The following is a 16,169-nucleotide window of genomic DNA, read 5'->3' as shown; positions in this document are numbered from 1 at the left end:
AGGAAGATTACTTGCTTGAGTATTTGCTGATCTATTTACTTACAGTGCTACTAATTCAAAAAGTTTAGTCCGTTCTGGATCTAGGTCCCCAATTATCATGACAATAAAATATGCACGTCACACTAATAAAATAAATAACTCGCTGGCCAATACAAAAAAAATTATCTTTAATAATTTCGCACCTGTTGGTCCAAATTTTAGCCCAAACTTTGTAACTTAATTATAATTTTACAGCCAAAGTGGAATAATCATATTTTCTTTGAGAGATATAATTCCCCATCCCCGCACCCCACCTTGAGTGGACTTAGCCCATTCGGCCCAATTTTCTGGTCAAGGTCGCATTCCTCGCATTTTTTCACCACAACCGCAACTGCATCCGGGCCACTGCATTTGAAGAGAGTTTCCTTGCAAGCCTTGTCACCTTCCAGCTCGCAAAAGTAAAGCTCCTTCCCACCGTAGTCCTTGAGAAGAGGGTGGAAATTATTTTAAAAAATACAATGAATGGGTCTTTGTTTAACAAATCTGGAATTATTTTGTTTTTATTTACAGCAATTGAAGCCTTGGTTGCGGGTGGACATTTACAATCCGCAGATCCTTGACCCACCGTCAGGCTGACCACGAGAAGAGTGACGGTCACAATGCTATGCAGCATAGTTGGAGATGGTGGGATTGGACGATGCCTTATAAATTTGATGCCTAAGAAAAATAATTAAATTAAAAATTATCGGAATTATTCAAGAGGCTCAGACCGATAAAAAGTGGAAAGTAGAGGTGACGCAGAAGCATAATGGTTTCAACCAGGCAGCGCAACTAGCATACCATAAACTCCTCCCTGGAAAATTGGGTGATCGACTGATGATGAATTTTGGCCAATCAGGTCATATGGTGTCGAAAAAAGGTCATGGCAATGAAAATAAAATAGAAATAACTTTTTAAGGTCACAAAACCCTTAAATTTTGAATTTCAAGTCGATCACCCAATTTTACCCAGTCAGGTCATATGGTGTCGAAAAAAAGGTCATGGTGATGAAAATATAGTCTGCATACATTTTTAAGGTCAGTATACCCTTAAGTTTTGAATTTCAAGTCGATCGCACATGTTCACATTTTGGATCCGTTCTTGAGTGTCCCTAAAAAGATAAATGGATCCAGGGAGGAGTTTATGGTATGCTAGTTGCGCTGCCTGGTTTCAACCTTCTGCACAAAAGACATTGTCCTGCGGGGGTGCATTGTTTTGAATATTATTAAATTAAATAAAACAAGGGCATAAAACGCGAGAGGCAAATATGTATGCCCGGTAAGTAAGTTACGGGACAATTAGGTAACACAAAACAAAAAAAACTATTGTTATGTACCTAAATATGTGCAAAGGAATTGGAGTAAAAATTAATTGCAAAAAATCTTATATGCCTACAAGTGGATGGGGTCGAATAAGATGAAATGTGGTAAATCTTATCTTTTCTCCACTTTTGGACCTGGCTCCCTCCATCAGCCAGTCCAGAGCATGATTTATCGCCGTAAGCTTTAGTATAGTCTCATTCACTTATCGCCACGACCGTGTTGACTGCAATTCGGATGAGAAACAAGAAACTATGGTAAATAATATGAAAATTATGATATGCGGAAATAGCTACAAACTCGAAGACGACCGCGTATTGTACATGTGTTGACGTTTTTTTACTCAGCGACGTGGGAAAGAAAGAGAAAGTTTACTAAAAAATTAAACTTTATCCCAAATATTTTTTCAAATTGGCCATCGATCGGAATAATAAGCGACATGTGATTCATAATTTTTGGCTAGATTTTTTGATACAATTCGTTACACAAACTCGACCTAGATTGAAAAAGGTTCCGTTGTGAGTACCCCCAAAATAGAGGACATCAAATGATTACCTTATCAATCAAAAAAGTGTTTATTAAAAGTTCAAAAATTCGAATGAAATACATACAAAACAAATTTAACAGTAATATTTTATTTTTCCACGTATGCACAATCCAGTAAGCATTTTTCCCAGAAGGTTGATCTACGTCCTTAATTTTTCGCATGTTTGCAAAACCACTCCACTGCCTCGTTAACGCTAACTTTTCCATCCTTATTTGCATCAGCCTCCTTAACAAAATCGTCAAACTCAATTCTTGGATAGGATGGGTCATGCTTCAACAAAAAGGGGAAAATCGCCTTGAATTCCGACTCATCGATAAGCCCATCGTTATCCTTGTCGATTGCGGCCACGTGCACTCGGACGAGTTCTTTAGTGTCATTAATTACTCCCAGAGAGGCGACGCAAACGTCCAAAGGAAGTTTGCCGTTGTACACTTCACGAAAAAAGGTGACGTATCCGTCCCTCTGTTCCTTCGTGGCGTCCATGCCTAAAGCCTGCAGGAAGGCGTCCATATCAGCCACGTCGATCGCATTGTCGGAAAATGTTGGCATTTGCTTTAAAGCGGCTTCCACCTCGACTTTGGAAAATACGGGGTTGTGCACCATCTGAAAAAATGATATTTTTTAACTTATTTTCTCGAGATTATGAAAAACAAGTAAAAAATCATGTTGCATTAATTGACCACGTGGAGCTGTGCCTGTATTTATTTTTAGTACATACATATATAAGTAACGCTTAAATTTAAATGCATCCCAAGTAAAAATTGGAACAGCTCTCCTGCATAGATTTTACCCGAGGTTGGGAAAAAACTTGACCTAGTTTTCTCCATAACACTTTACGCAAACCAATCTGCGCAGAAAAATGTGCGTAATCATTAAAATATGGCTGCGCAGAATAAAACAGAATTTGTCGTTAGGATTATGTAAAAAAAAATATTCAGAACACAAGATACTCCAAGGTTTTGCTAATTACTGCAGAATTCGGCACAATAATTTCTTACAGCGTAGATTTGGATTTATGCAGTCGTATTTATTCAAACTCTCGGCTTGGTTTCTGAAGAATACCCCAATTTTTAAGATATATATATACAATGAAATAGTGTTTTTTTCGCGCTCTAACGATTTTCGAGTTAGATACCTTAAAAGTTGCGTAAAATTGAGTAGATCAAAAATCCGTAATAAAATTGGGGGGCCAATTGGTGGATTTTGAGATCTGAGCCAAAATGTGCGAATTTTTTGCAAATTTTGAGTTTTATGTCAAATTCGTTCAAACCTGGTCAAATATAACCGGAAATAATTTTAAAAATTATTTTGGACCAGAATTTGGCCGCTGCCTCGATTTGAGGCACCACTTTTCCAATATATTAAACTTTGCAAAATATTTGCATTCTCCATATTAGCTATTCACGATCGAATAATGTGGTTTTGGTTAGCATTTTAAGTTAACTCATAAGTCTAATGATGGATCGGACTTTGATAAAATCTGAGTAGCTTATAACAAACTTTGTAAACAACCGGAGATGCTGTTAATAATCCGAAATTCTGTAAATTACTCTTCTTTGTTTGTAATTATTTATATTTAGCCACTGGCTTGAATTTAAAGAACGCAGTTATAGAACATTTTACTGCAAAATTTGAAAGAAAACGAAAGTCGAATATAAATAATGAGTTTCTGTTTAACATTGCAACGGATTCCTTATATGCAACGTTGCCAATTCGGAGTTTTGAAATTAGTGCAAAGTTTTGGTTGCCACTCAGAAATTTGTTAATGCCGCGTCGACTTGTTAATAATGACAATGCACTTCAAGTAGGGTGAACATAGTTCATTGTAGTTCATTTTATTTTTAGTGAAAAAATTGTACTTACATACATATGTATGTATACGTAAAATTACAAGATATCTATTTGTGACCTTATTTACCTTATCTCTCCGATTTAACTTGTATGACTTCTTTAATTAATTATATGTAAGAATGGTATTCTTAATTAACTTTCCTAGGTCAATTTGCTCTTTGTTTGATTACGGTTCAAGATTAAATGCGCAAATGGACTGGAATTCCGATACATAAAATCCAGTCTTCTTGGGTTACTTATATAGTATTTAGACAGACAATTATACAACAAAGTATAGAAATAATTGTAGATCGTTGTGCTAAAGATTTTAGCTCACACAAAAACGGACTGATTTATTCTCTGAGATGTCACACATATTTATGCACAAAAGTCGGTATATATTAAAATACATTTTAGAAAGGATAACGGAGATTACTATTTCTAGATCGACCTCACTTAACAGCTATAAGCTGATTTGATACGTGGTATGATCATGTGAAATGTGAAATGTAAATGAGGAAACTTTTGCTTGTAATATCCATATCTCGGCCTAATTCAGATTGCACTAAAATAAAGCATTTACCGGATGTATGTGCCCCTGTACCTTGGCATGGATGTCCGTACTTACAAAAGGATAAGAACGCAATACTCATTAAGTGACTTGCATGCTAATATGTATATGATATGTAATGCTTTAAGTTCATATTAACTGTACTGTCATGGAAAATGTTTCGACAAATTTCTCATACAAAATGCTGTAATCTCATTATATACATTGTCAGGCGTTTAAACTCATTAAATACGTATAAAATATTAATTTTGCTTAAGGGACGTTCATAAATTGTGTAATTATATGCGATAATTATGTCTGTGATTTTCTAGACCTCCCCTCTCCCACTTATCCACGAGCACTAGTTTTCGACTCGTGGACGGAAAGGGAGAGAAAAGTTACTCGAAAAAATTGAACTTTGCCGACAGCATTTTTCTTCAAAGGGTCCATCGAACAGAATGAAAAGCACCTTGTGATTCCTAATTTTTGGTTGGATCTTTTATATAACTCGTTACACAATCCCGGTATAGCTTGAAGAAAAAGGTTCCATTGTGAATACGCTAAAAAATTCTAACAAGTACATAAATAAATTGTAAGTACATAAATCAAATTATTTACTCTTCAATCAGAACATTCTTTATTAAAAGTTCAAAAACTGGAATGACATTAATACATCAGATAGTTTACAATAATACATACTTGTTCTAATTTTTCCAAAACACCGTTTATAATCCACTAAACCTTTTTCCCAGACGGTTGCTCTCCGTCCTTAATTTTTCGCATGTTTGCAAAACCACGCCACGGCCTCGTCAACGCTAACTTTTCCGTCCTTATTTGCATCGGCTTCCTTAACAAAATCAGCAAACTCAATTCTTGGATAGGATGGGTCATGCGTCAACAAAAAGGGAAAAATCGCCTTGAACTCGGCTTCATCGATAAGGCCGTCGTTATCCTTGTCGATTGCGGCCACGTGCACTCGGACGAGTTCTTTCGTGTCGTTAATTACGGCCAGGGCCGGAATGACAACGTCAAAGGTAAGTTTGCCGTTGTGCACGTCGCGGAAAAAGGTGAAGTAGCCGTCCCTCTGTTCCTTCGTGGCGTCCATGCCCAACGCAACCAAGAAGGCGTCGATATCCGCGATGTCGATCGAGTCGTCGGAAAATGTAGGCATTTTTCTGAGAGCCGCTTCCACTTCGTCTTTAGAAAATACGGGGTTGTGCACCATCTGAAAAAATTAAGTGTAAGTGTGTGAATTAAAATTAAGTGTGTAAATTGCGGAATTACGGATAAAATTCAAAATTATGAGAAAAATATGTATTTAAAAGCTGCATAAATTAGTCATGGGGGGTCTATTTAACTATTCATGCATTGAATATTTGTGCCAGTTACAGAAATCTATCTAAATTCATATCGGTACAATATTTGTTATAAATTAAGCAGGAGAGTGGATATACAAAATAGCATTATAACAATTTGGAATTAATCTTTCTTAGGGGCCGTTCATAAATTATGCAAAGCAAAACTTTTGATTTCATAGACGCCCCGCACCCCCTCCCCCATTAAAATTTGCCACATATGCACGATTGCCTTAAACCCCCCCCTCCTTTTTCTTGCGTTACATGATTTATGTACGGCCCCTTAATAAAAACTCCATTTTTAAGGATCGTAGTGCATTTTAATCCGTATGTAATTGATTTTATTCAAGATGTAATTTTCATACGCATGAATTTTTATTTATTTGAACAAATGAACAAAATATGTAGGTATGTATTAGTGATTTACCTTGTCAACTGGTGTGACTTCTTCACTCAGTCGTTAAAAAGAATATGAGAAGGCTTTGGACTTCGTAAAAAGCTAGCCTAGGTCAACACGTTCTTTGTTGGATCACGGTTCAAGATCAAATGCGCACATGGGTTGGGGTTCGAGCCTATAAAATGCCAAGAACTTCATTAAAATCCAGTTTTCTTGAGTAGACAGACAATTATGTAACAGCTTATTTTCTGCCAAGCCTCAACTATTTACAAGACTGGAATCTCACCACATATTTATTTATTTATTTCACAACATTATCAGGCATTTGCATAGTTATGTAAATATTTACGCGACCAGCCTTGAATGCATTTTTATTACTTATTATGTAGACAAGGTATGTCCGATTTGAGTAATTTGTTTGAGTTTTGCATAACTATTCTTATATTCTTCTCGAGCTACCCATTATTCCAGTCTAGACAAACCGAAGGAATAAATTAGTGTGATGAAACAAAATAAATTAAAAAGATCCAGCACAAACTTGCTAACAATTTTGTTGCTTTAAGTGCTTGCGAAACTGATGCATAAATACATACATAACTTTTTACATATTTATGTCTACGAACATGCTAATTTTCTAAAATTTAGCACACTAATTGATTTGTAGTGTACATATGTAGGTTAAAAAGGATACATAAACTCAGAAAAAATTCCTGCAGAAAATGCAGGAAAAAACTGGATAAACTGCAGAAAAAATTCACACAAAAAATTTAGTGTAAATTTGATAACAAAAATAATTCATTTGTACGATCCTACACACTCTTAGAGATTTGGTATATTTAGTGACACAGGTTTTACAATTACACCTGTTTGTAAGAATTTGACACCGGTATTGGAAAAATTAAACACCAAGCCATTTAGTAAGCGGATACTAAATACATATGTATCAATACCACTATTGTGAAGTAATATTTATTGATATATGTATATGAATACATGTTGGTATTATTTTCACACTGGATTTCTAAGAGGGTAGGTTCATATAAGTCAAACACATAGCATACATATGTATGTGTATATGTAAAGTCGATCCGTGCATGCATCATACCCTGCTAAACATGTGTTGAAATTAGTACGCCCATAGACTCTAATGATATGTACATACACAAAATGGAAAACAAAATTTGTTTTCATTCTCAAAATTTCATATACATAAATTCGACAGCAATAATTCTCCTGAAAGGTGTTTATTTAATTCGTGCCGATGTTTTTTTGAGAACCCGGGGCTAAAAAGTCTAGATAATTCGGGTAATCGAATTATCTAAGATTTTTTGTCTCTATTTTTTAATAAAATATTTTTTTGGTGCACTCTAAATAAAGTTGAACACATAGATAAACATCACTAGCTACAATTTTCTCATGCTAAATATTTTATCATTGATCACTTGACAAAACCTTGAAATCTGTCTTATCATTGACAGAGTTAGAAATGTTAGATAAGTCTACAACCATCCTTTCTGCAAATTGAAAAATTTCACAACTTGGTAACAATAGACATATTTAGAGCCAAATCTAAGATAGGGCTCCACGTGTGATTTCCTTCAAATTGTTCTGAGGGAGATAAAATCCCACATTCTGAGGGAGATAAAATCAGCTGAAGAATAGCCACTTGATGTGAATGTATCGGCGTTTTTTACTCTCACGCAACTGGGGCAGGTTGAGACTGGCCGAAGGGCTTATAAAAGTGGTTCGCAAATGCGAGCTAAACTACTCGTTCACAAATTAACTCTGAAATTTTTCCCGCCTCTGAAACTCCCATCTGCAAGGCCAAGAATGAAACAATAAATGCAAGAATCATCTTCATGATCAAAAGAAATTAATTAAATTGCTCAATTTTATTGAATAATATTCACAATATCTTGTAAGATTAGTTCAAATAGTGAAGTGCTCCGTGTTCCACAACTGCCTATGATTTAAGCCCAGGTGAAGGTAAAGCCAGTCCCTGTAACACTGCTATCACTTCTAAACGTCACCAAGGCCAGACCTGTCGGAAGATTGAACGGAGTTGGGAGACTAGTTCCACAGAACCTGCAACCGAATTAATGTTATTCGAATGCCTCAAATAAAGTCCATGACTACCGTGGAGCTCACTTAGCAAGCTGCGTGTATTCGTTGTTTTGCCAGGTAAGAACCGAAACAGCGTCGTATGAGCATGTAGCATCATTTTCAACATCCAGCCTAGTGAAGGCCAATGTTCGAGTTCCAGCAACTTCAGGATTGACAATGAATAAAGCATTTTCGGAATTAGCGTACTGACCGCCTCCGACTGGGTAGCTGTAAGAACCAGTAGGTGTGGAGAGAGCGGCAAAACCGGAGAAGGATGGAGCGCCACCTGCCAGACCACTAGAATACCATTCCAAACTAAATCCTGTGTTCGCCCCAACCGCAACGGTGAGGGTGACGAGGAAAAAATTTCCATTGAAGGTGTAATCTTCCCCGACGTTAGCACTAAAATTGATAAAGCAATATTGAGAATTTAGGGCAGGGGCTATTTGAAGGTTATTTCGGAACACTTACATTTGGACATGTTGCCCAGGTGTACCAGCATATGCATTAAATTCGGTAAAGTAAATGCCTGATCCGCCGATAAGACCAGAAGATACAAGTCTCGCCCGAGTGTTATCAAAGGTAGGCTTGACAATCCAGATACAACTTTGTCCGGCTGGGATGTCAGCATCGAGTTGAAAGTTAATTGCTGCCGAGCTGGCCTCGATTTCTCCACCGCATGAGGTCACTATTTTTAAAATTCGGACAATATAGCTATGTACCAATGGATGTGACTGCAGTAATGTCTATGGTATACCGGTTTCTACAGGAGTTGGGTCTTCTTCTACCGGGACCGTTTCGATAACGCGTTGAATAACTACCTGAAGCGCAGCCCAAACTTCTACAGGTTCAGAGTAGAATAATTAATTATCTCCACATTAATTTCTTGAGGAAGTTTTGTACAAACCGAGTGCATTTGGTATAATTTGTTCTGGTGGAAGAACAAAAGAATTTCCTCTCATCTCGATGGTGGCTGTATACTTGATACCATGATTCTTTGCCCAGTCGTAGCTCGTACCACCAGCACCATCTACAATAGATAATAGGCATGCCTAAATGTTCCCTGAAATGAGGCCATAATTGTGTCTTACAAAGAATATCAGCTCCTTGCCCAGCTTGATATACGGTTCCAGACACAGCTTGCAACGCAGCTACAGCGGCTTGTCCCAAACTCAACTGAAAACGAAGAGTTTTCCATTAAGTTCAGCACAAATTTTACCAAAAAACTGATGAAGTTTACCAGGGCTGGGAAATCTGGAGGATAAGCACCTGCTGTGTAACCCCATGGAATAAGCCACAACTAAAAAAGATGAACATTTACTCCAAATTGGAAACTTTCCAATCTTCTCTAACACATTTAAAATTACGTTAGCATATGAATGCATCGTGATGTACGCGTAGAACTGCACTCCAGCTGCCTCTGCCTCCCTTACGAATCGATCAATGGCTTGCGTCTCGGGCTCCGAGAAGGGTGCCGACCCATAATAAATGTCAGAGCATGGATCGGATGATGTGGATTCTCCGGCTATTATAAACGTGTCAAAATATGATAATATGCATTTACAGAAGCCGTAGCTTACCCCATTGGAAGTCGAAATTTCGATTAGGGTCACATCCCATGCAGGAACTTCCTGCATTAACGCTTCGTGTTTTCCTCCACATGCGATCATTTGTCCGCGAATATTCGTATCCATCAGCGTTGATCATCGGTATGACGTAGATGTCGACTTCTTGTAAGATGGCAGTGTACGAGTCAGCGTTAGTCAATATCTCGTTAATCACCCAGGTCCCCGTTGCGCCTGCGATCCACTCTCGGGCATGTATGTTCGAATCAAATAATATAGACTTTTTGGGCGGCCCGCCATTTGAGAACTTGACGACATGGATGTCACGTCCCTCAGTTGTTTGTCCAATAACGGAAACCGCGGCGATATTAGAGTTTATGGTGGTCAGAAATTCTACAATCTGGTAATAGGAGAAACATAAAATAATTTACATATTACATTTTTAAAATATCACTTTTTCTCATAATATTAACTAACACTGTCATAGGTTTGATACGACGTCCAGTCGATCCTTCCAGTGGACGCTTTTGCATTTGCGACTCGTTCTGCTTCCACCAACCTACATACATAAATATGGAAGTTAAGAATTGTTAATAGATTACAAGAAATTTTAAATTCCCTTTACGTTTCAACGTCCTCAAATTTAACAGTGTACTCCATTCCGTGCTCGCCAAACATCTTAAGCAGTTCTGGGATTTGTTCTGGCGCCGCCATTATGTCGGTGGCTCCCAGTCCGTTTGGTGATGTCCAAAAATCATAGTCGCTGCCAAGATAAAGCACCCTCAAGGCGTCTAATTGCTCTTTTGTAGTCGCCAACGTAGTGAAGACTTTGTACCTGTAAATGATTTTTTTAAAATTATTGTTAACTATTAGGGCGTTAATTAATGTGGAGTTCCCACCCCTTAAAATGACGAAGTCCGGTCTCACGCCCAGAGGCGACCGCGACAAGGATCAGGACGAGAAAAATTGCTGCCTTCATGGTGAGATGAGTGGCAAGGTGTGGCTGTTGCTATGCAAGGAAGGCCAGTTTTAATACTTCACTTTCAACATTAATTATGTGGAATTTAATAAAGATTAGATTGTGTTGGGCAACTTGGGGGGTGACAGGAATTACGTAGCGAATGCGCACCAGGGTTCGGAAAAATCCAGGGTTTTAATCAAAACATGACAACCCAGGTGTTTTAATGGATTTCTATGGTTTTATTGGGTTGAACATAATTGGTTTTGGGTACTCATCAAAAAAATCCTACACTATGTATGTATTGAGAATCCAGTCCTAACCATGCACAAATCCTCCTCGTCCATATTGTAAATTGTATCTGTTCCGAAATTAAGTTTTTGTACCACTGGATGGTAACGAATGTTGCTCATTGTTGATTATTTCCAGGCCTTCTAAAATTACGATATTTATGAAATAAACAGATTAGCTCTAGTGAAACAGCTTTATTAAACGTTTGAGAGGTGTTTCCAACTTTTAGAATGCAGTTTTAGGGTAAAATTATGTTAAACCCCAATAAACCCCATTAAAACCCAAAAAACCCAGCCCAGTAAAACCCTGGGTCGGAATACCTTGATGCGCACGGTCCGAGTGTGACGAACCAATTTAGATTTCCCGAAGGCTGAGAATCAATTATACTTATCCTGACAAGACAATTCAGACAGAAATCCCGTATGTTCCAGATATGTAACCTGAGTTGGGAATTTGCATTAGGTAATAGTTGGATTACACATTCATCTGTATAAATCCAACTGATGAATCGAATCCTTTCCAAATTTAAGTGTGCAGGTTAATTCAAAGTCAATGTGGTTTTGGTGAGAAATATCGGAGGATAATAAAATTTTATTCGTTGAATATACATAGTTAAATGTCCTTGTTGTGAGCAGGATTAGTTAATGATTATCGTATATACATACTGTGAATGAGGCTCCTACAAGTATGTATATGTGAATATACATATGTATAGTTGAGGAAAACAGTTTTTATCAGTTTGTGCACTAAAATAACAAAAACATGACAATAATGTGCGTAGTTATGTATGCATATAAATATGTGTGATACATGGCTTTTGTAATCAAAATCATGAAACAATCATCAACAATGTATTATATTTTCAAACGACGGCCATAGCCCATATCGCTACAGGAATTTTTGGATAATTTAAATACGTATGTATGATTAAATACCTAAATATCTACCTCTGTATAATAAACAATCTTATATAATCACTAAAATTGGTCTAAAGTTTGAAAGCATTCAGTCAAAAAATAGAAAATATTTTCGCATAGTTTGGAGTTGGTGTGCATGCTTTTATTTTTGATCAAAATCAAAATTTCATATCAATTCGACAACAATAATTTCTCCGAAACTAGGTATATTCTTTAAAAAAATACAATTCAATCATGCAATTATTAATAGCCGATTAGTTCCTTAGTTTTTCGCATTTTTGCAAAACCACTCCACAGCCTCGTCCACGCTTACTATTCTATCCTTAGTTGTATCGACTTCTTTGAGAAAATCGTCAAACTCAATTCTTGGATAGGAAGGGTCGTGTTTGAGCAAAAAGGATAAAATCTCTTTGAATTCGGATTCATCAATAAATCCGTCGTGATCCTTGTCGACTGCGGTGACATGAACTCGGACGAATTCCTTCATGTCGTTAATCACTCCGAGGGCAGGGATGCACAGGTCAAAGGTCAATTTGCCGTTATGCATTTCGCTAATAAATTTGACGTAGGCATCCATCTGTTCCTGGGTGCAGTCATAGCCCAACGTGGCCAGGAAGGCGTCCATGTCAGCCACGTCGATAGAGTCGTAGGAAAATGTCGGCATTTTGTGGAAAGCAGCTTCCACCTCGTCTTTAGTGTAACGCCGGTTGTGAGCCATCTGAAAAAAATTAAGCTCAAGAAAGGGTGAAATTTTAAAATTTAAAAAAACGCTTCCGGTATAAATTGGCCACGGGGATCCATCTATTTATCCTGGCATTGATTTTTTTTATTTACCAAACAAGTTTAAATTCATGTTTGTAAAATGGTTATTATAAATTTACTGTGAAAGACGATGAACACAAATCTGCACTTACAATGATTTAGTAATATGTACAAATAAAGAATTTATGTATGCTTCTTAAGGACCGTTCATAAATTATGGCATTATATGCTATAATTATATGCGATTTTCTATTCATACCCCCGCTAACATTTGTCATCAGGCACGATAGACTTAGATGTTTGCCTTTCGCCCTCTTGCGTTACATAATTTATGGATGGCCCCATAGCAAAAACTCTATTTTTTAGAGTGATAATGCCACTATAATGCATATGTAATTGATTTTATTCAAAGCGTACTTTTCATAGACGTGAATTTTTATTTATGCGGAAAAATTCTCAAAATTTATTAATGATTTTAATCTATTTCGATTTACCTTATCCGCTTCGATTAAGCTTTTGTGCCTTCCTTAATCTGTCCTATGAAAGAATACTACAAGGCTTTAGAATTTGTAAATAGCTAGCCTAGGTCAACACGTTCTTTGTTAGAGCACGGTTTAAGCTCAAATGCGCACATGGGGTGGTATTTGTGCGAATTAAATACCATGAACTTCGTCAAAATCCAGTTTTCTTGGGTTAATGGGTACACAGACAGTTATGCAAGAGATTACTCTTTGCCAAACCTCAATTATTTACCAGACTGGAATCTCTCAACATATGTATATTTATGGCGCAACATTGTCAGACATTAGAAAAAATATTTATGTAAATATTTATGCGAGCAGCCTTGAGTGCATTTTTATTATGTAGACTGGTCTCGTCCGGTTTGAGTAATTTGCTAATGAATTGCATAAGTTTCTGATATTATTTCAGTTCAGACAATCCGAAGGAATAAATTAACGTGATAAAACAAAATAAAAACATTCTTATTTTAATCCAGCCTAAAGTTGTTGGATAATTTTTGCTTCAATTGCAAACCTGATATATAAATACATAAGTACATACATACATATACATATGTATAGATAGATATGTATGTATGTATAATTTTACCCAACGTGAATCCCATAAGATTTGATTATATGTAATTCAATATGCATACACATGTCAGGATGGACAACTTTATCAAAGTACATACTTACGTATTCATTATCAGCAAATTGAGATGTACGACCAAATTCAGTAGCATTGGAAGGCCAGAAGAGAAGATTATATACTTATGTACTTACTTTGGGCATACTCACGCACAAGTCTGCATATTAGCATACATATCTCGCAAATCATGTAAATTAACCTTACAAATTATAGAAATTTCACAAAACATTTTACAAGGAAAGAATTTTTTGTCCACAAATTTACCCAGCAAACTGAGATGTTGCTTCTTGAACCGGGTTGTACTTTAAGAAGTGACGCGAATAATGTGAGACGTTGAAGTGAGTATGCCCAACAGATTAAAAAGCATACAAATGTAGGTTTTAATTTAAGAGAAAAATTCATGCTAAAAATTTAGCGGAAATTCTACAACAATAATAATTTGATATCTGCAAACCTATGTATGTATGTACACTGTCAGAAATTTGGTATATCTATATATTTAGTAACTCAGGTACCTATTACTTATCCATACCGTTTAATTAAAATTATACTCATTTATTTGAATACCTCTTGGTATTATTTGCATACTGAATTTCTAAGAGTGTAGGCACACACAATTCAAACAAGTAGATTATTTTTCTAATTTTTCGCATTTTTGCAAAACCATTCCACAGCTTCGTCAATACTGACTTTCCCATCCTTATTTGTATCCGCTTCCGTAACAAAATTGGCAAACTCTACTCTTGGAAAGGATGGGTCATGTGTCAGCAAAAATGGGAAGATCGCCTTGAATTCGGACTCGTCAATAAATCCGTCCTTGTCCTTGTCCATCGCCTTGACGAACACTTTCAATATTTCGATCGTGTCATTAACCGCGGCCAAACTAGTTGTGCAAACTTCTAAGGGAAGTTTTCCGTTGTAAACTTCGCGAAAAAATGTGACGTATGCGTCCCTCTGTTCTTTATTGCAGTCAAAGCCTAACGCTTTCAGAAAAGGCTCCATGTCCGCGACATCGATCGCGTCATCGGAAAAAGTCGGCATTTTCTTGAACGCTTCGGCCACTTGGTCCTTAGTAAATGGAGAGTTGTGAGCCATCTGGAAAAAACAGGACAGGATTAAATTTGAGACATTTTTTGGTGAAAGTTTGAACCAATCATTTTAACTGTTTTTTAAGGATTTTTGCGATATTTTTAATCATTCATTTTTTAATGAATATTTAAATTAAAATGCTTCTATCGCTTAAATCAAAAGATGTTTCTTTCCTTTCAAAAAATAAATCCTGTATTCCAATTTTTACAAAATTCTAATGTTTAGTGTTTTTACAAAAAAGTACACCCTATTTGTTATTTTTATAAGTTTTGTCAATCCACCAAATTAATAAACTTTGACAATCTGGGTGACTTTGATCCTTGTGTTTCGTACAAACTACCTTCCTAATAAATAGATACAACATTTCAGTACGCAGACAAGGTTTTGAATTTTGCCAAATTCATTTCAAATTCGTTATAAACGGAAATTTGTCAGCAAAGTTTTGGACATTTTCTGCTTCACACGTTTTTTATTAACATTCGTACTCATACATACATATGTAAAATCTAGGGAAACTTTGTATGACTATAACTACATAACTTACCTTATCCAATTAATTCGAGATGATTTGTCTATTTTACTCACAAAATTTTGTCAACTTTTTGTACAAGCCTGAAGTGTGGCACATTAGGTTAACAAATATGTTCTTTGCTGGATCACGGTTCAAGGTCAAATGTGCTAATGTACCCGGATTTCGGGTCTCTTTGTACGTAAATAAAACGCCAATTAATTCAGACCAGGCAAGTTCATTTGGCTTAATGAGCAGACACTTATGTAATGATTACAACCCAATCAGTGTAGCATAATATCTGTCTTGAAAGTGATCACTAAAACACGGATTCCACTTGATTGCATAAGTACTTTTAAGCAACTTTTTTTGCAAAAAGTAGTAATAATTAGTCTTACATACATACATACGTGTAGGAACATACATACATGTATGTAATTGTAACACTTGTATTAGACAACTTTATTAAAGTATTGATATTTTAAATACATACATATGCAAATTTATTCGCAATTAACAAATTGGGATATATTTACGACCTAATTTAGTAACATTAGAGTTTGTATTAGAGAAGAATATGTGCATAAATAATGGTGGACCTATTTAGATATAATAAATATGTACTCATGACAAGCTTATTCGCATACCACACAAATTGGCGAGATTTCGCATTCGAAACCTTTTTTTCTGGAAAAGAATGTTTGTTTTTCCTTCTTAAGTTTACTCAGCAAAAAATCCAAGTGCTGCTTATCTTGCCAGATTCTTCGAGTAATCACCGATGCGAATTATGCAGGAGGTTGAAGTGAGT

At 36.3% G+C, this 16,169-nt stretch overlaps 2 protein-coding genes and 1 non-coding gene across 5 annotated transcripts; all 3 read right to left on the bottom strand.

Annotated features, from left to right (window-relative positions):
• Positions 1 to 1,904: 1,904 nt before the first annotated feature.
• LOC110854576 lies at positions 1,905 to 6,594 on the bottom strand. Of its 3 annotated transcripts, none has more exons than XM_035855430.1 (2): positions 6,047 to 6,594; positions 1,905 to 2,487 (listed from the first exon to the last, which is right to left on the bottom strand). In XM_035855430.1, the coding sequence occupies exon 2, from the start codon at positions 2,485 to 2,487 to the stop codon at positions 2,032 to 2,034; it is 456 nt and encodes a 151-aa protein (XP_035711323.1). In that variant the 5' UTR covers positions 6,047 to 6,594; the 3' UTR covers positions 1,905 to 2,031. The 3 variants fall into 3 exon arrangements, with proteins under 3 accessions (XP_035711323.1, XP_035711324.1, XP_021958726.1); XM_035855431.1 differs by lacking the exon at positions 6,047 to 6,594 and adding an exon at positions 3,803 to 4,199; XM_022103034.2 differs by lacking the exon at positions 1,905 to 2,487 and adding an exon at positions 4,875 to 5,489 and having other exon boundaries at positions 6,047 to 6,253.
• A 1,295-nt stretch (positions 6,595 to 7,889) lies between these two features.
• LOC110854526 (carboxypeptidase A2) lies at positions 7,890 to 10,718 on the bottom strand. The gene is made up of 12 exons (XM_022102962.2): positions 10,584 to 10,718; positions 10,310 to 10,519; positions 10,162 to 10,243; positions 9,700 to 10,084; positions 9,487 to 9,644; positions 9,360 to 9,419; positions 9,211 to 9,295; positions 9,027 to 9,149; positions 8,877 to 8,960; positions 8,591 to 8,807; positions 8,165 to 8,521; positions 7,890 to 8,101 (listed from the first exon to the last, which is right to left on the bottom strand). The coding sequence occupies exons 1-12, from the start codon at positions 10,661 to 10,663 to the stop codon at positions 7,987 to 7,989; spliced, it is 1,956 nt and encodes a 651-aa protein (XP_021958654.1). The 5' UTR covers positions 10,664 to 10,718; the 3' UTR covers positions 7,890 to 7,986.
• Positions 10,719 to 11,969: 1,251 nt separating this feature from the next.
• On the bottom strand, positions 11,970 to 15,614 carry LOC110854578. Its single transcript, XR_004835655.1, has 3 exons — positions 15,398 to 15,614; positions 13,107 to 14,859; positions 11,970 to 12,568 (listed from the first exon to the last, which is right to left on the bottom strand). It is a non-coding gene; the product is annotated as an uncharacterized LOC110854578 (transcript).
• Positions 15,615 to 16,169: the final 555 nt, after the last annotated feature.

Source organism: Folsomia candida, unplaced genomic scaffold, assembly GCF_002217175.1.
Source record: "Folsomia candida strain VU population unplaced genomic scaffold, ASM221717v1 Fcan01_Sc010, whole genome shotgun sequence".
NCBI lineage: Eukaryota > Metazoa > Arthropoda > Collembola > Entomobryomorpha > Isotomidae > Folsomia > Folsomia candida.
The sequence above is the reverse complement of the archived record's forward strand: the minus strand, read 5'-3'. Positions and strand labels throughout refer to the sequence as shown.

Excerpts from the sequence above, each read along its gene's own strand:
- LOC110854576 (XM_035855430.1), bottom strand. The coding sequence starts at position 2,487 with ATGGTGCACAACCCCGTATTTTCCAAAGTCGAGGTGGAAGCCGCTTTA.
- LOC110854526 (XM_022102962.2), bottom strand. The coding sequence starts at position 10,663 with ATGAAGGCAGCAATTTTTCTCGTCCTGATCCTTGTCGCGGTCGCCTCT. Across the intron at positions 9,645-9,699 it reads AAATTTCGACTTCCAATGGG|CCGGAGAATCCACATCATCC; the intron begins GTAAGCTACGGC and ends CGTTTATAATAG. Across the intron at positions 9,420-9,486 it reads CGATGCATTCATATGCTAAC|TTGTGGCTTATTCCATGGGG; the intron begins GTAATTTTAAAT and ends CATCTTTTTTAG.